The sequence below is a fragment of the Neodiprion lecontei genome, chromosome 2 (genome assembly GCF_021901455.1).
Source record: "Neodiprion lecontei isolate iyNeoLeco1 chromosome 2, iyNeoLeco1.1, whole genome shotgun sequence".
Taxonomy (NCBI): Eukaryota; Metazoa; Arthropoda; class Insecta; order Hymenoptera; family Diprionidae; genus Neodiprion; species Neodiprion lecontei.
The window spans coordinates 31,420,324-31,445,053 of NC_060261.1; the positions used below are offsets into that span (position 1 = coordinate 31,420,324).

The 24,730-nt window shown below is 45.8% G+C and overlaps 1 protein-coding gene across 1 annotated transcript in view; it reads right to left on the reverse strand.

Moving 5' to 3' along the window:
* The window catches only part of LOC107225879 (homeotic protein spalt-major-like), a 61,205-nt gene extending 46,783 nt beyond the window's left edge, over positions 1 to 14,422 (reverse strand). The window contains exon 1 of the mRNA XM_046731264.1: positions 13,305 to 14,422. Coding sequence (XP_046587220.1) covers positions 13,305 to 13,428 — 124 coding nt within the window. The 5' untranslated portion in view covers positions 13,429 to 14,422. The remainder of the gene's footprint in view (positions 1 to 13,304) is intronic.
* Between the last annotated feature and the right edge of the window lie 10,308 nt (positions 14,423 to 24,730).

Below are 24,730 nucleotides of genomic sequence, written 5' to 3' on the forward strand. Positions count from 1 at the left end.
ATGAATAAAAAATTTCAGCACTTATTCCCATAAAATCAATCCATCTCATTGATTTGAATAATTTGAATAATCAAGACTGCTCAAGTCAGGCACGAACGGTAATAAGAGAAAGATATAAAATAGGCAAGATAGAAACAAAATGGCGTCGATCCGTCGGGCGGGCTTTGATGAAAGATTTCGGTGCTTCGGGTTCGTCCAGGCGGTCCAAGATGGGCCCGATTCTGTGAAGAGATGACACGTGCGTGATGCGATGACGGGAATACGGATATCTCGGAAAACACGGTGATATTCTCCATCAAGTACACGTGACAACACGCGGAGGATACCTTGTGCAGACCCGGGGGAATGGCTCGTTGGCCGTCCCCGCAAGGTTCTCTGTCATTGGTCGCGAGGGTGCTTCAACCCTTTCCTGTACGGCCGGAATTAAGGCACACAACCCGCCTCTCGTTGGCGTAATATGCTAACTAGCTATGGCGAGCAGTTTAGGTCCAACCCTTTCTCGGTCCGGCCTCGCAACGCGACGCATGTATAAAAAAACCAAAATTCCACGCACAACCGATGACGAACCGAAATACCTGTCCGTTTTCGTTATAACACAGTTTCATTTTTACATTTAATACCGAATTACGATTGGTTCAATTCAGAGTCACGTCCTTGTTTGTGAAAATAAAGAATGACGCTTGCTATTGGTCAGTGATTGGTATACCGTACGACAATGTTTTATCAATAGGTTCCTCAGTGGATCAGTATTTTTTTGGAATCAAAACTGAAACGAGTTTCATTTCCAGTCAAATTTTATGCGCCAATGACCAGCGACGCAAGTGATACAAGAAGCAAATGATACGTCGATCATAGGCACGTAAAATTTTCTAAATGTACAAAAAAAAAACTCGTTTTAGCTTTGATTCAAAGGAACAAAAAAATAGTGAATCACTGGAAACCTATTAATGAACGTTACTGTGCATATTGTGTCATTATACTTTTGGCTTGAATGATGCGGTAAACTCCACGTACCTGGCGACGTGACAGGGAGGATGGTTACAAGATAGAATAAGTACGAGAAATTGAAGAGAGTGCAGTGCAGTGCATGTGGTAACGGTAAAAATATGTCATAGTAGACAATATGGCGACGGGATAGGGATGAAAGGTAAACAAAAAGAATATATGTATATATATAAATACCTATATATAGAAAGAGAGAGAGAGAGAGAAAGAGAGAAAGATGCGAAAAGAGAACTGTACATGTAATAATAAAGAGCTAAGAGAAAAAAAAAAAAAAACACTGAAAGGAAAATTGTACCCCGAGATGCTAATCTCCCTACGTTATAGGCACAGCCTTGGGAGGGAAGGGAAATCGGGGAAGGAAGAGAGGGGGGGGGGGGGCACTAATGCGATCCTGTTTAGCCAAGTCAACCGTAAAACGTGGACAAGGCATCCGATCGGCCCCAAGGTGCATGGCGGGGTGCAGAAGCGTGCATGAGTAGCCTGGTTTCTGGCTGCATTCGGTGCAAGTAACCGACGACCGAACCAGCGATCTAGCAACGAAATATACGCAGAGAACATGCGTATACATATATTCATGCGTACACGGGGTACAGTGTGTACAATATAACGATGCAACGACAATGCAGATGTCAAATGACAAAACGTGGGGACATCTCTCTCTCTCTCTCTCTCTGTCTCTCTCTCCCCCCCTCATTCATTCATTCATTCTCTTTCTCTGTGTCCCTGCAGCGAGTGCAGGGTGTCTCGTTCGTTTTCCCGCAGGGGAATCCCCGCCTGCAGCCAACCGGCGGGTTCGTATACCCTAGTTATTATTGTTATTGCAGCTATCATTATTTCGCAATTGCGTTCCCACCCGGATTCGGGACCGCCCGAGCAGAAAACGTGTTGAATCGTATCTAGATACGGCTGCGGGGAGCCGATGGATGGATTTTTATTAAACTTCTCGCAGTCCGGTGTTCGAGTTCTCTTATATTCAACGGCGTAACGTTACGTCTTCGCGTCTTTGTGGCGTCTTCTCATAGCTACAGGCGCCTATGCGGGAATTCGGGGTGAAGGAAGAAACGCAAAAAACCGTACTACGCGGGTCACGATCCTTGTCTCTTTTTATCTTCGAGATGTTACAAGGGAGTACTGTAAGTAACAATTGACGAAAATTGATTTCTTTTCAGACCGCTCAATTCGCTTTTTGCACCTTTCTTCATGCTCCGGTTTTCTTCACCTGCAATTCAAAGCACGGACTCGTCGCTGTAACAGTTACACATAAACCATTCCGAAATTGTGCCATTCTTTTATATTTCGTTAACTCTTTTAGTTTAAGCCGTTTTTCCTGACAGCAGTCGTGCTTGAGATTGAAAATTGGAATCACAAGCCTTGATCAATCAATCGACTGTATCGATGTCTCTCTTATAGGTATTCATACTATGCTCAGAAAAATGTGTAACACAAGTGCGAACTACTTATCAATGTTGAGACCATCGTCAAACTCGTGAAACGGAATGTCTTCACGATGAATCGCTTCAACGTTAGATGAAAGTATTCCACGGTAGATTGCAAATCAAGCTAATTAAATGTGTAGAGAATAATAATCGGTTCCGTAGTTCTGACGAATAGTAAAATTTTTTCTCTAATTCCCGATCCTACTATTCGAATTTTCCTATATATCGGCTACCTAAAACCTTCTGTCATTAATGGGAAACGATGCACCGGTTTGTCGAAATGTTTGTTTCACAAATTTATTCCCAGACTTTGTCAAAAAATTCAATAGTCAAACCTTTAATCGTGTTTACGAATCTGCCATCGTGTTATGAATCTTGTTACAAGTACACCAACACAAAAAATCCACATCGCCACATTCGCAAAGCGGATGTAATTAGTTTTCAGATCTCGTCAGCATCTCGTCTTGTTAAATTTGCAATATGAACTGTTTGCGATTAATCTATTCCCGTCGAAGCCACGGCACGCGTCTCTCTCTATCTCTCTCTCTCTCGCTCTCTCGCTCCGAGCGTTCGTGATGTTGGCAGAGGCGTCGAGAAAGGCGTTATCAATAACCGTCCCGAAACGCGGGTTGAGGACCCCCCGGGCTCTGAACAGTCGCGATTAAAGCCCAGCGATGATCAGACGAGGCGACGGGTCGGTTATTAAGTAAATACACCGCGCATCCACCCCACGCGGGATGAATTCGCTTTTGGTGAATGCCGCCGCGCGCGGATAAGTTGGAACCCTTTCGCTGGCGCGAAATAATGTAACGAACGCCCTTAAACGGCTCTGGCTTTTGATCTGTCCTCGGTCCGTTGATCACGCATTCGAAGACCACGTCACAGCTCTTCGTTCGCCTAGCTCGTCCCTAGCTGCGTCTGGTTGTCCCTCCTACACTGGTTTGTGCGTGTTTTATGACGCTAATCCTCCGACCACTAGCCTCGTAATAATTCCCCTTACGGTGCACGGTTGCTCTCTAATTTAGCCCAAAGTCTGGAAAAGCTTAACCAGAGGTCAGAGATCAGAGGTTCGGAGTAAATTGCTGATCCTTAAACGAGACCTGGCATGATATCGCGAAGTGTTCGGACTTGTTGGGAACAACTTCGAATCGAATCGCAAAATTGCGTAGGTAACGCTTATTCGATTCACGGACCGGCAGACTTGTGCGAGCGTTATATATCTGTGACGCGAGTTCCGAACCGTTTTTCAAAGTCGACTCGTACGTCGATCCTCTCGAGAGCTTCTCAATGGAATCCCGATGTCTGAGGCACGAGAGTGCGGGGGCGGTTATCCCATACCGCAGTAAAATGATTTCCTTTCAACGCGACTACGATCAGCATCGTGTACCTACCTACCGCGGCCATTGGGAAAATATGTCTCTTACCGCGGAGCGAGGCGAGGGCCGATGTCGTTGCGGTTGGTAGAATGAATGGGGATGTTGGTTGGTTTGTCTAAACTGTAAAGGTACCGCGGTGCAGGGTTGCCTAGGAAATTCAAAGTCCCGAGTCTTTTGCTGCTCGGCGCATGTCCTCTCCCAGGCATATCCGTTTACAGGCGACATTATGGAGGCTGTGGCCGTATATCGCCGTCGTAAATCCACCGAGCATCCAGAGACGAGAGGAAGAGAGGGAGAGACGAAAAAATAAAGAGAGTGAAAAAGAGGGAAAAAGTGCGCCACGCAGAAGAGAGTTATAAGTGTACGCTCGCGTGCCCTCCTACGGAGAAACCAAAGATCCGTCCGAACTTGGTTATCAATTTGTCCCGTACCGCGGTTATTTTTCAAATTTTCATCGAAATATTTCGGTACATCTAATTGATAGAGGCGATAAGCTCCAGCGCGTTGCTCACCTCCTGCAACGATTTCCTACAATATTATACAGCAAACTTTTTCACCGCGTTGCTCTCGTCGAATCGTGGCGCGAAAACGGATATCGAAAAGCACCCTGAAACGATGACGGCGAGTTCGGCATTCCGCGAATAGCGGAACACCCATCAATATCATCGGTCCAGAAACAGAAGCAGAAGCAGAAGCAGAAGCAGAAGCAGAAGCTGTAGCAGAAGACGCGGCAGCAGCAGCACCAACGACGCGGGGAGCTATCTTTGCGAAATTGGCAACAAATTAGGTACTCTCCTTGTGTGTACAGTGCCGCGGTGCCCAATTAGCGGTTGGGTCAAACCCGTTTCTTCCATTGCAAAAACTACGGTGCTATTCGCTCCTCTCGGTCCCCCGGTTCTCCCTCTCGCACCAGGAGAGCGAGTATCTCCCGTCACGGATCACCTGGAGTTTCGCTTCGCGTATGACGAGGGCAGGAGACAAAGAGGCACGAATAAAAGGAAAAGGACCAGGGAAAGAGGAGAAGAATAATTCCGTTCTCCCATTTTGAACCTCGCGAGCACTTGGCGTTTGATGCTCGGTATACAAGCTTCGAGGATCGTTCTTCGTTCGTGAGAGCAGAACTCCCGTACTCGTTTCGTTCGGTATGAAATCAACCATTTTAATTGTCATCGACCCGGCTTGAATATCGTGTAGTGTAATGTAGGTTCGTAAGAAATTAAGCCTGCGATGTTTCCGGGTTTCACCGCATCGTTGATCTGTGTATCTGGTCTCATTGCACGATACGCGAGAAGACCGTTTACCGAGTTGCGAACGAACGAACGCGATCCGGGAGCCTTCAAGAACGGAATATCGGGACGAACGGCGCGATCGGTATCGGACAGCGCGTTTCTTCGACATTTCGTTTCTGACAGCTGACGCTGGGATCGGGTAAAAACCGGCCAACGAGTTTTAAACCGCGCTAAACGCGTTCCGCGTCGATTCGACGTATGAGTACCGTCATCACCATCATCACCATCATCATCGTCATCATCATTATCATCGTGGTAGAAAAATGTTCACGGATGATTTTGTGTAATTGGAAGAAGCGCAAGGAAGGCACCGCACAATTGGACCGGGACAACGAGGCGAGCAACAGTTTAATGCTCGGCATCGGCGGTACCTATATATTATACTTCCGCGAAGGAATTCTCTCGTGGGTGTTTTTCCCCTCTCATCCCACGGCAGGCAGCATCTAGGTGACGTTTCACCGTTCTTACGTCGGTTCTCCGCTTCCCGCATACTTTCATCCTCTTCTTATCCTATCCGACGCCGATTCCGCATCAACGTCACCGCGTGTTACGCAACGCCGTCGCCGCCGCTGCAGCGATGCTTCGATATAAATAATAACCGAGCCGAAGCTGCTCGCTGGTACCTACCTACCTTCACCCTACCGTACCTTCGCGTAATTGTACCCGCGCTTGCAGGCGGCCGACCGAAGCCGCGCGCTCCTTAAAACCCTCGGGAATGCGTTTGAACCGTTCGCGCAATTGCGACGTTCTTCGTAACGTATCCGGAACGTCGTGATACGTTATTGTTATGCGAAAGCCTCCGGTAGTCGTGCAGGTACACTCACTTGGTACTTGAAAATCATTGATCAGGCGTAACTTGAACCGCGACGCTATTACGACGTGGATCCGGAAGCCGCGCGAGCCAGCACACTGGGAGAAATTTTTAGTTCAGGTTACCGCTCGGTCCTTAACTGTTTTCATTTTTTACCACAATCGAAAAATACAGTTCTACGTAGAAAATGAAAATTAGTTTTCTAGCTGTTACCGGAAAGTCTAGTATCCGTTACTATTCTTTTTCATTACGATCACTGTTGCTAGATTTTCTTGCAACTGTTGCGAAAATTTAACGCTTGTGCAACAATAAATTGACGTTAAAGCCTTATTTAACTAAAAAAGTTAGAGTAAACCTCACAAACTGATTTTCCTGAATTTTTCTAGTTACTATAACAACCTAAATTATTCTCAGCGCATGACTCGGCGAAATACTCGATAATTCTCCGATTGACATTTTTTTTTCGTCATGACCTTCAATCTCTCAAATTACGTTAAAGAAACAGTGCTTCCAGGACTGCTTAAAAATTCGCAAACCGTGTTCGCAAAAGTTTCATCGTTCCGGATGTTTCGAAACAAGATGGCGTCACACCGAGCTCGACTATGATCGATGACGAATTAGGTTACGGTGATATATCACAAAGATCCAGAGCCTCCTTGGACGTCGAGAAAATTGAGGGACCGATTATAATTTACAACGTTGTATTCGGTTGGGTTAGAAAGTTGGAAGGCAGAGTCCAATGAGTATCGGTTGGTGCTTGACCATACTTAGGATTTTACGACTTACGCATTGAGTCGGTGAGTGCGTTATTAATTGATAATAACGTCGCGACGGAACGTCTGGGTTAATATTGGCACGCGCCAAGAGCCGGGGACTCGGGTCAAAGGTGACGCAATTAAGAGTTAAGACGGATCATCGACGCGTGCGCGAAGGACGGACACCGCGCCTCCCGGCTCGCACTAGACCGACGCCGACGACGAAGCCCAAAGATTTACGATCCTCATATTTACTCGTCTGAATTCACAAGTGCAGGCAACCAGCCTCTGCATGCATACGGGTACAACTGTTGTGTTGTCGTCGTTGTCTGCAACGCGCGATAGATACGAGGAGAGAGCGAGAGAGCGAGAGAGAGAGGGAGAGAGAGAGAGAAGAGGGACGTCTGTAGCCGGCCTAAGTGCAATATGAGATCTATTAATATTCGGTGCACGGTTGCAGGGTCGGCGCGAAAACACCCGCGGTAGTTGAACAAGCGGCATGAAAATTTGGCGAAAAAATTTAATTTTTCGCCAAATTTTTACGCTTGTTGACGTCTGTCGTGGTGAGAATTAATGTCCCGTGGGTGAATGTCACCGCTTGAAAACGGAGAATACTGAGAAAAAGATTTTTCCCCGATTCTCATTCTCAAGTTTACTTTACTCCTGACCTGGCAGACATCTTCTTATTCCACTGCATACATATGTATAGAAACGGGAATGAGTTTGCAAAAGAGTCGCGCCTTCCGTTTGGTCTCGAAAATTTTGAAACGCGGTGAAGCGAACTCTCGTGTTAATCTGTAACAAGGTTTTACTTCGACTTACTACAGTAATCCTGAAATCTTTGCGCGCCTGAAATTTAAATACCCTTATTCGTTTGGACAGTTCTGCAGTTTTTACCCTGATTATTAAAAATCCTTGCATGACTTTCGGTAGTATTGTACTCTTGTCTCCCTGAGGATTTATAGTTCACCGAAGTTTACAAGAACTCATAATTTGTCAATTATCTTCTCAAGAAACGTTGGTGAATGTCTCTTCAATTTAATCACGAGTTTAATCTGATCATCGATTTCTGTTATTCCCATCGGAATAATGTTTTTCTTTATCTCTCTCTCTCTCTCTCTCTCTTTCTCTTTCTCTTTCTCGTTCTAGCGCTCGCTCCTTGGATCAAACGGAATTCGAATAATTTCATTCCATTCAGTATCGCCGGTGTACCATCCTTTCAGCTTTCAAATTATTTCGGAGTCTCTCAATGCCGACAGATACTCTCACAATCTTTCAATACGCCGTTAATAAAGTCAAAGACACTTGTGATAAAAAGGTGAAAATTTCTTTACAGCCGCGTCTCCCCGTTTCACTGCAGCCGTAGTAAAGAACTTGAAATCGTTGTCACGATTCGAGTGTCGGAGATGACACGATAGTAATAATTTCCTTGATCCGTAATCAGACACGATGAGAAATAAAATTGAACAAATTTCCAGTACCTAACTGACAGTCATTTCGTTAGAGTCCGCGTGAAGCAAGCTGAAACGAAGTAAGCAGTTGTAAAAAAATTTCAGGGTTTCTTTGAAAACAGTTGCTGTTTCTTCTCGCTTGTAATAAATCATTCCGAAGCTTTTTCCGAACCATGTCAAATCTGGTTTTTCCGTTTCATCATCGCACCAAGATATCTGCCAGTTGTAAAACAGACGGGCAAATTACAGCGTGTAAAATATTTGAACGCGCGATGCCATCCCTGGGGCGTGCGTATCCAATACCGCTGATCGAGATTGGTGTGTGGGTTTACACAATGGCGTTGCACGCCGCCCGAGAATAGGTGCTTAGCCGCTCGTAGAGCATTAGCGGTACTTGTCATATCGTCGACGCATACAAAATGCCATCAGCGTGTGCTTAATAAGATCTATGTACCCAAGCACCACTCGTACACCCCACTCGATTCACGTACCTTGTACGCAGCTCGCAACGTACGTGTCGTGTAGTAACTCGGAGTGCCAACGTTCAGCCGCATCATACGTACAATACGAATGGACACTAATTTGTTCGCGGAAGGTACGCTCATATTTATCTTCATAAGTATGTAGCGCAAACAAGGGCATCTGGTTGTTGATATACGCGGCAAAGATTTTACGCCGTCGATTTTAATCGTGCAATGACGTGGAATTTACCAAGGAACAACACAATTTTGACGAGCATCCACGTGGATTCTACCGCATTAGTCGTGTAGGAACGCTTGGTTGATACAATAATTTCGATAAACGTCACTCTCGATTTCTTTGATAATGTCGTACCGTGTAACGGTCGTCGTAGGAATCGAAGAACAAGTTGGCAATGGTCCTGAGAGAAAAAATAAAATTGGCGAATTAGTGATAGATGAGCGAGCTTGATCCTCGGCGGAACCTGAATAATTATCGCTATCTGCAGAGTTTGTAAATACACGAGAAAGTATAGATCCACCGGATTCACCGGACAGATTGACTAAGAATTTACGAAGTGATTCCACGTCAATTACCGCCAAGAATACCGCCGCTTCCTTATTTACCGAGTGTGTTAAATAAGCCCAAGATCTAGCTGTCAAACCGATCCAACCAACGTTTACCACTTTCGTTTTCTGCACCGGCGCCAAAGTATTTGAAGTTCTCTAGAATATCCGCGATAACGTCGTCAACTACAGATTGAACGAAGAATGATCAGGATGTGTTTTATCAGCTGCACAGCGACGATTCGTTGCAACGAAATGAGGTAGCGCAAGGTCCATCGAAATGTAAACCATGTCTGAAATGGTAGACAGAGAGTGGATCGAGACGTTAAAGTTGGACGAATCCTCGGGAACTGCAAGAAGGCAAGGCCAGGTGAACTATCCTTGGCTATTGATCTCTCATTCCTACACGCGGTTTCCGTCGTTATACCTTTATTTCCCGGTAACAGGTCCGGATACAGAGTCGAGAGCAGCCCTCCGCATAACTCTCTTTCTATCCACCCTTCCGCCCTCTTGTTCACAGCACTCGACTCGCCGAGCCCTAAAGCTGGACAGCTAATTGCGGGGGTTCGAAGGTGAGTTTCGGCAATAGTTTTCCGCAGGGTAAAAGGCAGCCCCGTCAATTATACGCCGATGCATCGCGTGCGGTGACATTGGCTTGTGTTGTAACGCCGGTGCGTTAAGTGGGTACGTTGGTATAACCAGTATAATATTGTACAGGGTGTTGCAAAGGCCGTAAGGAATCACCGAGTGCATTACTGCGATGCGGAGGAGTCGTTCTTTTCTCATTTCACACCGCGGTCTCTTGATATAAAAATAGAGTTCGGTATTTCGAGAAAGGCTTCTCCTCCGGTACGACACTCGACGACTATACGTACGGTCAGAAGTCGTCAGCAGTCGAGGACGACTTAATAATGTCGCATCGGTATCAGACACGCACGACGATCAGCGGCGTTCGCGCCTTCGTTTTAAACGACGCTCTGCGTTGTATTATACGTATAATATATCTTTGCCGGATGGTTTGGTGAACGCCGAGAGATCTCGGAGCCACTCTGCTCGGGGACTGAGATTGATTCCCGTATCCGTAAAACCGTGTACAACCCGATTGTCTCTGTCAACGATTAACACCAGCTTCCAGTGGCCGACTATCAACTCCCGGTGACGAACATCACACTCGGCGTACGCTTGTTCGCTATCGTTTACGCGCAGGATATCCTATATTCCTGAATACGAACCGGAGGACGAGGGGGTGGGGGAAGAAAGGAGGAGGAATTTTTTATTCTACTCTCGGAATCATCCGCGGGGCTCGCGAGAATCTGGCGTTTCATAGATAACGAAATAATTCTACCATTATTCACGCGTCGCGAGCTCCGACGTGTTTCGAAATCAGGCGCAATTACATATTTTAGGCCTATGGGGTATGCCTACCATCTAAGGATCATGTTATATTTTATCTTGCGCAGCTCTCGCGCTATACGGAATCACGTTATATACGTCGGAAGAACGCCTTTTATTTACACACTGGAACTGGAAGCAGAAGATATTTTTATTCGGTTCATGTTAGTTTAGTTGACAAGTCAACTAATGGCTCGCTATTCGTTCTATTAAATGTTCTCTCGTTTAAAATTGAATTTATTAAAAGACCAAATTTTACCAGCCTCTCGACTTGTGTTCTAAGTCACGTAATTAACGAAACAGCGAGTAAACGGATACTCCGAACATTAGGTGCAATAACCAAGTACCGTTGAATCACCATATCAACGGTAACGAATCAATACGAGAATTTATCGAATGTTGAGCTAGGTTCGAATTATGTTAAGGTTTTCATAAAATTTGAAAAACCATCTCGTTCAAAGCTGTACGGTTATTTCGCTGATTTGGTGAAATTATCTACTCGGTGTTTATATATCTATATAGTTATTTAAGACGCAAAAAAATATTCTTAATCGAAGCGTAATTGACCTGACGAAATATTTCTTCCCTTCGGTTTACGCGCTGTAACACGTGATTCTCACATCGGCTTTTCCCCTTGATCATTTTCACTGCCGGGCCAGGTTCCATCTGCCGCGATTTTATCACCGTAGATCTTTCAGATCGATGTGGCTATACGTACGTCTGTGTATACCTATAATATCTACGTAAACTTATACACCCAGTGACGTATGACGAAAGTATAAGGTGTGTTACAGTGACAATACACTACGGCACGACGAAGTATAAGGATTAAATAGCGCGGTACAAAATGCAGCAGAAGTAAAAGCAGAAAAGCAGCATGAGCGTGAAACGAGGTGCGATGATGCGAGAGTGTAAGGCATATGCATATATGTATAGATATACGTGTGTAGATCCCGCCGAACGAAATGCAACTGTTGGTGCGTTGAATTTAAATCAAGTAGTTAAGCGTCTATTTTCCGTCTAAGAATAAACCCCACGCCAACTATTACGAGAAATGGCTGCTGCCAGAATATATCCCATGGTCCGGACGGATGCTAAGAGCATCGAACATCCGATCACGTTTCTCCTTCGATTTTTCATCCTGATCCGCGATTTCAATATCTCCGATGCACCAATATTCACGCACGAAAACAAACAAGTCTGAGCAGAGACGAGGCAAAAGAAAATAACCGATTGTTCGCAATTCGTACATACCTATCCGAGAATTTGTCCCCGGGATGAAATGCCAGAAATAATTGGGCCGAAGAACCCGAGCATTATACACATTTGTTATTGTTATATTTGTGCACACACCGCACTTGTGTACTCGGGACGTTTGATGTACGACCGCCGGCATCGCGCCGCAATTACTTAGGCAACGCGTCCTATCTTATCTCGTTCGGTTGAACTGTCAAAAGCGGCTTGTCGAACCCTCGCGATTGCAGCCTGCTGCAGTCGTAAAATTGCAGTAAACGCCGCGGAGAATGCGCGTCGTGTTCTCTACGCCGATTAGCCGTATAAATCAAGGTAAAATTACGGAAACAATAAGATTCACCGATTCGACTTGTGAAATATCCGCAGCCGTTGAATTTTTATCATTTGTGTTTCTTGAATAATCGAACCACGTTTCAAGCCAGAATTATCACCAGGCTCTGATTATACCGCCGAATTCTCAGACGAATCGTGCTCGTCGTACGTACTCCGTGACTCGGGAGAGTTCTCGTAGATCTCGCGCGTTACAAAAGGTCGATTTTTCGCTATTAGAACTGGTTTTGCTGAGACATTGGGCAAATGTTCGATTCCGTGTTTAACAGAAATTTAATGTCAAGGGTTATTTATCACGCGCAAGTCTTCCCGGCCGTCTCAAAGTATTCAGAAATAACCTGACGGTCGGTCTCGTGTCTGCATCAGCCTTTTGCTCAACACACCCGCACTAACGCGTCAGCAGCTTCGAAACGAGTCAATAACTGCCTTACAGCCACGTTATACATCCCTGACAGCGTTATCTTCTCGTTTCTACTCCGCTCGTTTCTCATACGCTTTTACAGATATAAATTGGATCTTCGCACCTCGGCCGGGAACCACGATCATGCGATCGGAACGATCTTCACGCAACGATATTACGTAGAGAATGTGCGCAATCATCCATATCGATCGAAAGAAGCATGGACCAGGAGAGAACACTTCAATTCACCCACCGAAAATTTTATTTGCTACTTTGTTATACTCCGCGCATTGTTACGTCGACCATTTGCAGAATCCCTTGCGATTGAAACCATCATTTTACCCACTGTTCATTACACGGTTCAAAGAGTTTCAAATTTTACTCATCAAATTCGACTGAGCTGTTTGAATCGTTGTTTCTTACGTTCGATGTTGCCCACTCAACTTGACATACCTACACCTGGTACAGGCATATAAACTTGTGAATTATACGCATTGCGTGTCTATCGGTATTTGATATGCGGCAGATTGAATTTACTATTCACAATTCAGGATCACTTGGAGCGTGGAAAGTTTCAGCAACGTAGCCATGCACGAGTTAATTTCAGGATTGTCATACCGTACGCTGTAAAGGTGATCCCCCTTTCTACTCCACGAGGCTGCGGCGTCATTTCGACGACCGAACAGCGCGCATCGCTCGGAGTCCGTCGGATGAGGAAATCCGAGGTCGAGTAATCGGGATTAAAATTCGTCCCCGCTGTTGCAAAACAATGAAACTTACGTATATCGTCAGGGTTCGATTTCTGCAGAGATGCCGAGGCCGTCCGAAGAAGTGGGCCCCGAACGAGAAGTTCCTCTTCGAGTTGGGCTCGGCTGGGTCGGGCCTGCTTCCGCCTCGCCGACATACCTCTTGGTATTCGGAGTCGTTTGGCTCCTCGTTGCACCGGCACCTCGCGCACAACCGACGGCGGTGATTAACGGGTGAAAAAAAGTCCTTCCCATGCACTGATCGGCGATCTAGTTTTACACACACGCGGTTTTTCAGAAGCAGCAGCAGCCAGCGACGACCGGCGGCAGTCTCGCCTCGGCTCCTCTACTCGTCGATAACGCGATCCGGAAGCAGAAGAGCGACGATGATAAGATGATCGGAAATCCACCTGCGCCCGGTTCTGCTCAGCGGCCTGATCGTCCCGTCGCGACGCATCCGGCCCCGAATATTACCGATTTCCTTAGTTTTCTCGTACGTACGTAACTCGTTTTATCACTGCACCCCTTCGACAGACATTATCCGTCCGTAATCACTGAGGCTCGAGTCAGGGAGACGCACCTCCCCAGGCAATATCCACTTCCGTAAGAATTCCATGCGTCACGTTGTTTCTTTTATCCTTTTATACGCGTCAAGTATCTCCGTCTCTGCGCCAGCTCTTGTCAGTTAGAGAGAGCCAGTGAGTGAATATCGGTGTTTCGCGTGTACGATATTTGTTTGCGTATCGTGTTTCGATTAAACCGCGAACTTCTTTATCAATCTCTCGCTAATCTTACTCCGAAACACCAAAGACGACCACGATCAAGGGGATGAAGACCGTAAACAACGTTTCGTTCGCGATTCTTCTTCAAAGCGGGAGGCCTCGGTTGGGAGGGGAGTCACGCCGAGGGGAACGGATGAAGGGGCGAACGGGGGGAGCAATATTTACTCCGTTTGCACAGTTATTACAACGAGGATACCTATAATTACAACCGTGACGACATTGTTATATCCAGCAAAGCGGCAACGGTGTATTATTATATTAGTACATGATACACATTGGGTTCGTTTATCTTCGCGTGTACGAATCGTAACGTGTGTACGCGATTAACAATCGTCGTTCAATAAACTCTTCTTAATTTTTACACACCTTGTTATTATTAATGCGAAGATTATTATTATTATTATTATTATTATTATTATTATTGGTTGTTGTTGTTATTACTATCGTTATTACGGTTGTTGTATTATTATTATTATTATTATTATTCACTGCAACGTACCACTCTAGGCAGATAATACGTATTATTGCCGTATGTTACACATGCGTATACGTATACATGTATACGTATAATATTGTATTAAAAACGCACAGATGTAACGATAAGGTTATACTATGTACACAAAAACTTCTGTACATGTTCAAGGCGGTTTCACAGTGAATCCAGACGACTCGACTAATTCTCGACACTCTCACTACGTTTACAGTTCATGGCTGGACACCAGGTCGTTGTTATAGCGGGTCCAGTGGTTGTCACACGAGAGACGATTTAGGGCCGACTAAGACGTGCCTCGAGGGAGAGGAGAGGGCGAGAGGGGTGTCTCCGCGGGACGGGAGGGAAGTAGGGAGGGAGGGAGGGAGAACGACGGAGTGGGGCGAGGGTGCCGAAGGGAGGGCGGTACGGCAGGTGGGTGGTAGCTGCTCCTGGACCGGCCCCGTTGCGCGTACCACCTTCTCGACGCGGAGGGCGGTGTGGTGGTTGATTAGGTTGCCCCGGGGGTGCCGCGTGCGTGTTGATACCGGCATGAAACCGCGACGTATCGACCGGGGGGGTTCCTCGATCCTCCGTTACGCGATTTCGATCGACCGATCGATATCCAGTTTCTTTAGTTTCTCCTCCTTCGAACGGTGCTCTACCTTCCGCGGTCTTCCTCTGATTTTTTTTTTTTTTTTTCTTTTTTTTTTACCAAGAACAACAAGTTTTGTCGTTGAGACACCCGGCTACCGTGGACGAAAGTAATCAATCAAAGTAAAAAATGAAAAAAAAACAGCACGGTTTGAGAAACACGCTGGCTGAGCTTTGCGCCGTTATTAAGCCCCGGACCTCGTTGAGCTCGGCTCGGCCGAACGACGGACGGACCAGGTCTGGGCTGACGTCCGTAGGCCTCCCCACTCCCCGTCAATCCCTGGCGGGGATAGGTGCGCGCGCTAGGTCCCCCACCACCTCCGACGATACCATCCCCCCCCCCCCTTGCCCCCTCTTCTTCGACGGCGATCCCCTCTCTTATCAACGAACCCCGGAGGTACTCGCGCTAGTAGCCTTGCCGCGGCCTCCCTTCCGCGATTACAGTACCACCCTTGTCGATGCGCACTCTTACGATACTCGCGTTTCCCTGCCGCCGCCGCTGCTGCTGCTGCTGCTGCTGCTGTTGCTGCTGTCGCCGCTGCATCTCTCCAGCTTTCTTTATTCCTCTTTCTCCCTTTTGCGATTGTTACGAAAAGACTTTACTCCGTTCTATTCTGTACTCGGTTTCGATATTTAGCTTATTGTTTTTGTTGTCGTTGTTGCTGGCTAGTTTTTTACTTTCTCTCTCTCTCTCTCTCTCTCTCTCTCTCTCTCTCTCTCTCTGAGAGAGATTGGTTTCAGGTCAGGTTGGGCTACCTCGGGTTACGGCATCTCCGGCGACTAGGTACCTGCCACCGCGACCCGCACTCCAGGTACTTCACCCTCTCTTATGACGTATACTGTGCGTATACGATTTTCGGGGGGCTTCGACCGGCGGACGGCTGAATGGAACCGGCCTGGTACCAGACTGCCGGTTGAACGAGAGACGGTGTCGAGGCGAACCGCAAACCGCACGAACCGACGCCGTCCTCTCATCTACCTTAGTCCACGTAAACGCCCTCTCCGTCTTACTCCCACCGCTGCAGTCCTCCCCCTCAATCCCCCTCCTCGTCATCCTCCTCTTCAACCCCGCCGACGCTTCGCCGCGAGGTGACGCTTCCTCGCCGGCATCGGCAGGTTCCTCTCCTCCGAGAGCGCGGGCGTGTCTTTTCTCGCCGAGTGGTCCCGCCCCTCTTATACATTATTATAGCGGACACGAGTGCCTCTATGAATTTCTACCCGGGTACATGCACGCGCTGTGACGAGGTGATGTTGCGTACCGTCGACGTCGTCGCTCCGTCCTCACGGTTTTTACGTCCTGCTCGACGGTACGTGAAGTGCTAGGCTGTTGAGCCCGCAGCTGCTGCCTCCGAGTTACGTACCTAACCTACCCACCTATCTACCTCCAGGACCATGCCGGCCGCCTTGTCTCTACTCGCCGTTTTTCCTGATGGTGAGAATTTTACCAATTTTAGAGTTCCGGTCTGCCTTGCGCAAGCGCTGAACTCGCCTGACCGTGTTCCGCGCCACTCTGTGCTTTACCCGTATAATCCACATGCGCTTCGGTTTCTATTATTCCAACCAGAAACACGGATATTCCTCACTTACGGAACATGTGGTGCTTCGGTCGCCAGACGACCGCGAAAATTAATCCTCATCGTTGCGCGTTGCAGTATATTTACTGGTATAACGCCATCTCGAAGAAACACAACGGAGTGCTCTTCGTACACCTTGATCAGGAGTAGAAAAAAAATTTCCGTTGTCTATCGAGCACCGCGATAAGTGTCATACGCGATCCAATGAATTCGACACGAACGATTTCATACGTCCATATCAGGCATCGATGATACCAACCCTGCCTGGGTGGATAACCCATCCACCTTTCCGCACGAGCCTCGAGCAGAAGTCTTGACTCTGACCACCAGGATATTTGTGGAAACATTAGAGCTCGCGAGTCGTTATATCCGTGCAATCAATTGAAGAGTGGAGGCTTTATGTTATAGCGAGGAAGAGAGTCCTAGACCGTATATAGGAAGAGAACGTGTCTGCACCTCGCGTTCTAGAGAAGTTGGAAAAACAGGTGGCTCCGGTTGAGGGGACTCAGCCTCGTGAACTACGACGATGAATGAACCTGGTTCCCATACAGCGGTCCAAAGCGCCGTGTACGGCGGATCGCCAAGCGATCACTGCTGTTGGGTAAAAGTAGGTGTAGGGCACAACCGTGGGTTAAAGAAATATCGGCAGGTTCCTGCGGCTGCTCCGAAGATGTCTACCTCTCGTACGACCTACGACCTCGGTCATTTAGTGTGCGATGCGGAATTCCAACCTGCGCTGCACGTCGCCTCGAAAGACAATTCTGATCGACGTAATTACCGGATACTTTGACGTTCTTGGTGCACGTTTAGAGAAGTTGTATTCGCAGGCGTGAGAAAGGAAGAGGTTTACAATCCGCATGGAATGCTGAGGAATTACAGCGGCATTTTATTTCGATCCCGATTGTTGGTTTGTGCTGCATAAACTCGCCGTTTTGTTAATCTAGAAAATTTGATAGGAAATTATGATTGGATTTGATTCACAAAGACAAAACGTCAGTACCAGCCACTAAAATACTGGCATAGTTAAGTCCAAGAAGTTTCTAAAACGGGAATCACTCGAACAGGATTTTAACGAAGAGTGTCTCAGGAAACGAAAGCATTCGAAAGCTGTAAAAATCACTTGGCACTTGGACGGCTTGCCATTTTAGTTGACTTTACAGGTACTCTAAACGCTTGAAGTTAGAATCAGTGAATATATCATTCAGCGTCATACCAACATTAAGAGAGAGAAAGAGACGTTTGTGCTGACCGGCCTTGTCCTTCTTGACACTGAAAAATGAGTATTTCAGGCACGGTCATTATCCCTTCGGCTTCTGTTCTTACAGACTCATCGATTAGTCAATACATCAATCTCAGTGTAAAAATGCAGTGAACATTTCGAAGTGGTTACACTGGCGTAGCACCGACTCTACCGGTGGTCCACTCACCACTATAGATCAGTGATCACAAGTCGACGGATTCGTGCTCGTATCCACTTCTGGTAAAGCTGATACCGCAAGAATCTTCAGGCAAACCGTAATACGTGCCGTTTTCTCACAGCCGGGCTTGCGGATTACCTGAGGCCGGTGGTCCGAGGGTTCCAGGTAAAAAGGGTATGGAGGGTGAGCGCGGGTACAGCGCAGCATCTATTGTGTCGAATAAGCGCCGGCGCCAAGTTTGACACCTGCAGCGTCTTCCTCCTCTTCTTCTTCGTCCTCGGTCCGCCATATATATTCCGTGACGTAAGATGCGACGGTAGAGCTTTCAGCCGGAGCTTGTGCAGCCTCGGACCGCAGCTTCTCCCCAACAGCGGCACCATCGGGCTCACTGTAAGCTTTTTCTCCCGCTCCCCGTTCGGTTCGCGGCAACCCGTGACCCACCCCAACCTCTCGATCCGGGCGAGCAGAGGCACCGCGTAGCGTTGTGGAGCACCGTCGCAGCAGGTGGTAAAAAAGAGGGAGATCAAGGAGGAAAAGAAAATAAAATAGACTGCGGCGTGTGTTGCTCACACAAATTGACGCTGCGGTATCTCTGCCCTCCTGACCCCGGACCATTCAAACTAGACGGCAGACCCGCGGTTCAAACGTGTGATTCACACGACGTGAAATTTATTCTTTTTTTCCGTAGGATTCGACGAGCACCGGACTTAGGAGCTATCGGTATCGTTTAGTGCGGACTGTATGTTTCCACGGTACGAAACCATCGGAATCTCAGTAAGATTAATGTCAACGACCCTAGGAGTAGGCGTAGTTTTTCGAAATAGACTTCGGTTACCCGTTTTATAGACATTTTCATACATGACATGATTCAAAAAACCAATGCTTAGATGAAAAATTAGATATTTTTATGTTTAATATCGAAAGTTTGTAAAGAGAAAAAAAAAAAGAAAAAAAAATGCTACATAGCTTAAAAAAAGAAACATTTCTTCGTTGTCCTGATTTTTTTCGTGAATTTTCATGTTTGTGAACGAAGAATTAACGAATAAAATTATGAATATATTAGAAACCATCCCTCCCTTTGCAATACTACATTAACATAAAAACTAGAGCCAATCTAATATAATCATGATTTTGTTCGAAAATATTGCGTTCTCAAACAGCAAAATCACGGCAAAAACATAGGGCTACAAAAAAAAATGTTTTTTTTTTTATATTATCGAGCTGTGTAATGCGTGTAGTGTTCGGCGGGGTTGCAATTTCACTGAATCCGATGAACTTAAACTATAAAAAAGTGTAGTTTTTAAATTTACCCAGTATCTATATCGAATAATCTATCGTGGTCGATTCGGTAATTCAAAATTCACGCGACGTTAGATCGACACCAAATTATCTAGTCTATGGAAGTCTACACCGCACTTTCCTTACAGCGTAGGTATAGTCCGATCATCAGGACTGATAAGGAGATTATCAGGACCTTTGGATCACGGATTCTGCTGAAATTTCTAAAGGTATAGCTTTGCCTCAAAATATGGAGGTTCTGTTGTGTAGTTTCACCCATTGAACGGTTCTTCACTCCGATTAAAGCACTTTATTTTAGCCGAATACCCTGATAAACGAAACCTGTTGTGTGTTTCTGCTTGATAAATTCATTTCCATTGTCCTCGTTTGAAGTTCCGTTGACAGGCTGCAATAGACCCAAGCGTAAACGGATGTACAATCATTTCAGAGTGATAGTAAAACATGAGATTTGGACTCCCGAAAACTTGACGCGTTGTAAATTGAACGTGAGAAGTTCCATACTCCGGGCCAAAGAAACACCCCCAGAAGTTTCCGTAAAATCTGTGATCCGAAAGTCCCACACTCTCCTTGCTAGTTGATCAAATTTGAGAATTACCGATCCCGAGAATATAACAAGCCGATCGTAGAAACCCACCGGAAGATACGCCGGCTGCACGTTTTCCGATCGACTCTCCGCCCGTGAAACTTTCGTCGGTCATTGATGTATAATTCAGGCAACACGGTGAACGATTTGAACGCTCGTCGAAAATCTTGCGTCGCACTGTGTAAACCGCACAGCTGCGGTTGAGACAACTCGTCGTTTGCGGTATCGGGTGTTTTAATCCGAAAGTGCGTTGTGTCTCGAGAAACTCGGTATAATGCACGCATGCCGCGAGGGTATAATAAAGAATGCGCAAAAGTCGCGGCTAACAAGAATAAGAAATATCGGTTCAACGGGAGATAAATTTACGTTGAATCTGATTTTATTGCGAGGAAGGAAATATCTTGCCGATCGTAGGCGGGGACGGGGGGCGATCAACCGGCGACGCGAGTCGCGGCCTCCGGAGTGTAAGGTGACGAGAAACAGGTCCAGCTCTCGCCCGAAGCGCGGGCAGCCGACTATTTCGTGTTTTTCTCGCATCCCCGCGATCCGGAGGCGATTGCTGTACGCCCGATGCCGATGCCGCCCGGCCCGCAGGATCCCCCGTAATCCTCCAGGAGTCCCGTCCGCCGCTCCCGACGCTCGATCCTTCCGATGATCGAGCGGCGAGCTTCCAGCCAACTCGAGCGTACGCCCTCGCCAATCCTCTATCTCTTCGCCATCTGCCCGTCGTCCGACGCCGAGGGCCGAGGCCCTCATGAATACGTCATATCTGCAATTCTTCCCTCGAATCGCCGATGTAAAAACGGTCTACTTTGTTGTTTCGCTATTTTCTTTTTTCTTTTTTTTTTTTTTTTTACATCCCTTTTCGAGCGTTCGATTTTCTTTTTCCCTCGCCATGCCGTTGCTGGTTCTACTATGTAGTCCGATTTTGTTGACTCGCTTGCTGCTCTTTATTTGGCAATCGCGGAGGTTTTTTTTTTTTTTCATTTTATTTCTTAATCGCATTGTCAACGCGTACTAGAGAAAAGATCCTAACAAAAGGTGAGCTCACTAGCTCAAGTCTAACGGGTTGCTCTTTAACTTTTTATTTCCCATTCATTTAACTAGGGAAAATTTCAGTCTTCGTTAAAAGTTAAAATACTCGTAAACTGTACAATATTATTCAAATTCATGCATAGATCCTTAAAGTTGATTCTTCAAGCTCTCCAAACTTTTGCAACAAAACATAGTTACCATCGTTGGAACACACATTCATACAGTCATCTGAAAACTACAAAGTTTTACTGAAAAAGAGAAAATCTGTAGTTTTCAGATAACTGTAACGTGTTTTTTAATGATGATAACTATTATTTGTTACAGGGGTTTGCTTGAAAGCTTGAAAAATCAGCTCCAAGGATCTATGCATAAATTTCTTAAATATCGAATGGCTTACGAGGATTTTGACGTTTGAAAGTGAAATGAAAAGAGAAATTTTCCCATGTTATGAATGAACAATGAAAATCAAAAATTTTTTTCTACGAAACGCTAACAGTTGAGCGAGTAAAGTGCGAAAAAAAAACATTTTGCAGATTTTTTCAACCAGGTTAGAAATCTACTTGTGGAACATTAGTTTAATTAAATTTTCGAAAGTCTCTGACGTTAAATTGCTGTGTAAAGCTCTTATATATATATATATATAATACGCACGTAGTCGAAGTATTAATGCTTATTGTCAGTACACAACAGGAATCCTGAGGAAGAAGGGTCTCCAATTGTTCCGAAAATGAATTTCTCCGAGGGTGAATATAGTACATTAAATTGATAATCGAGTTGGTAAGTTTGTGTCGTGATTAAAACTTGAGTATGGTCAATTAGAAATCCAAAGGAGGGTGTAAAATAATTTCGAACACGCAGAGCCACGCCGAGTCGATGAGTATTCGAGTCCCTTGTGCTCGACGGCGGCGCCGCGTCTTGCCGGGTGCAGCAGGCAGAAAAGGGGGGAGTCGGGAATTCAAATCGATTATAATATTAAGCGACCCCTTGCAAACGGGGAAGCCGGGAAGCCCCGAAGAACTTTCGACGTAATTGATAATATTCTAAGCGGCAAGGCGCGAGTCAAGAACAGCGTGCGCCTACCTGCCGCTCTCTCTCTCTCTCTCTCCCGGCGTCGTTCAACGCCGCGAGCGACGCTCGAGGCGTCGCGACGCCGTGAATGCTGCGCACGCCTAACAGAAAACGACGCGTCGCGTGCCTCCCTCCTGCAGTTGTTCGCCCCTCGACTGACTGCGCCAGCTGTTAAGCCTCTCATAAGCACTCATAATATTATGATACATCGTAGCTGCTACCTGTTGATCCCCTGCAGTCTCCGCCCTTCTTCCTCCTCCGCCGGGAAACTAGCAGAGCTTTTTCACTGTTGCGCCCTTAAACGCCCCTTGGAAACGCCTGCGTGAAAATACCTTGCCTGCAGCTAGTCACCTTAGGTATTAGTCCCTCCGGCACACTACCCAGGTACCATTACGCTTATCCAGACACCCGCTATCGTTTGACTGAAATTAAAGCCGATATGATGTCAATGGATGAATATTTTCAGAATTAGCGTAACAACGGTAAGACAATGATCATTCGTTTGAAATCTGGTAAGGATTATCAATAAGTTCCGAAATTCAAAACAGGGTTAATCCTACATTATCTACGGATGTTTTCGAAAACTTCGGAGCCAAGACAATCTCAAATCAAAAAATAAATATCGTATACAGACAGAAGTTGCCATAGTGAATGCAGTAGGATCAACGAAATCTGTAAATTATCGAGATTTCAAAGTTCCTCCCGACTATCTTGCAATGACGAAATGTCAATTTACAGGCAACTTGTATCCCTCTTATTGTAAATTTGTAATCCTGTCGACATTCGCGAACGTCTGGTTGTCATCGCGTAGTCAACTACTGGTTTCAAATACGCCCTTTTCATCAGTCACCGACAACTTGACTCCGTAATTTTCCGCCGGAAGTGAGTCAAATACCAGTCGTCAATACGTTGCTTAATTGGGTATACATAGTTACCTGTCATCAACGGGTACAGAAAATAGAATTTTATAGGAATAGCTCAACCGTCCCAAGAACCGTGAAATTTTCTCGGGTAAGGAGTCTTAATCCGATTGCAACCAGCCAGGGGTTGCGGCCAGGATGGCCAGAATGGCCATGATGGCCAGTCTGGCCCGGAGTCATAAAGTGTTAAGCGGGCGGGGTGAAGATTGACGACGGACCGGATATTAGAGGGACGTCGTTAAGCCTAACCTAATTGGTTTTCAAATGACATCGAATTCATCGGAGTGTGTATATAAGCCATGCTCCGGGTGTATAATCTGAGGCAAACAAGGTACGAGACGGTCAGGTATATAGGGACCTTATACGAGGATCGAATGCAAACTAGACTCTCCCCGTTCATCCCGAGAGAACTACGGTAGGCACGCCGTGGTTCGAAATGGGCATTTTAGTATTTCCATACGATAAGTTGAGATGTGAAATAAGTATTGATTCCCACGACTTTTGTCGGGGATATTTACCCTAATCTCGGCATACTCTTAAGCCCACGATTTTCGGCCTCTCACAAATATTCCGAGTCAGAAGCAGCGGCTTCGCCGTTATCCTCGTTTCAAGAAGTAGGGACCGGAGCCGAGCCTTGATCACGGGGGATGCCGCGGGCACTACGGGCAGCACGTCAAAACCATATAATGTACGGGTCATAAAACAAAAACTTACTTTCAGAGACCGGCAAAGGTTGCACGTTAAAAGCAGGCGACTCTCATCACGATTCACTCTCGTCTCTCGAATCACTCCCACCGCAATCGTGGAAAGAATCGGAAAACAGGTCGCAGGGTTTAACGTATCCTTTACGATATTAACCACGATCCTTTTGCGATAAACTGTTTCAACAGCGATACCCTATTTTTATTAATCTATAACAATATTTTTTAATAAGTGTTATATTTTTGGATTTGGAACAGCTAAACGAGTACTGAAAATTAGCGTTGGTTTAATTGTACTCAAATTTAGCGTAGCTCGAGATCATTTACAAATTCATTACAAAGATGAACGGTAATCTTAATTTCTTTTAACTAAGAGAAACGAAATTGCTCAATTTTTATTAAAATGAAAAAGCAAATAGAAAATCGCAAATATTGATTATCAATACTGACATAGTTTTCGTATTCGAAGACATTAGTGTTTCAATATATATTCGTCAACTGTGTGATAAAGCATTCAGAGTACGCCGATAATTCAAGGAAAAGTTTTCAAAATCTATATTTGCATTTCGAATTTGATTTTAATCCAAAATTCAGAAGGAATCAAAATACTGGACTCTGCCATCGACGAAAGGCTACCCATAAAATTTAACACCTCTTCGACGTAAGGAAGATCATGTAAAAAATGATATTTGAATAATCGTTCTATCCCGTCAGGACTCCAAATGTAATCGTAATATTTATTTTTATAGTAATAAAAAAAATTGAATACACACGAAGACGTGTATTTTTCGAATACTTTCTTTCGGCAGGGGATAGCTTTTCTGCTAATCTAATCTTTTCTCACATCCCCTCGTGTAATCATAAAAGTTTTCAACATTTAGACCCTGCGTTTGCTAATTCGCTTACGCAGCCCTCTAGTATATCGGCTAATAATCCGTCGAAAAAAACGGAATACAA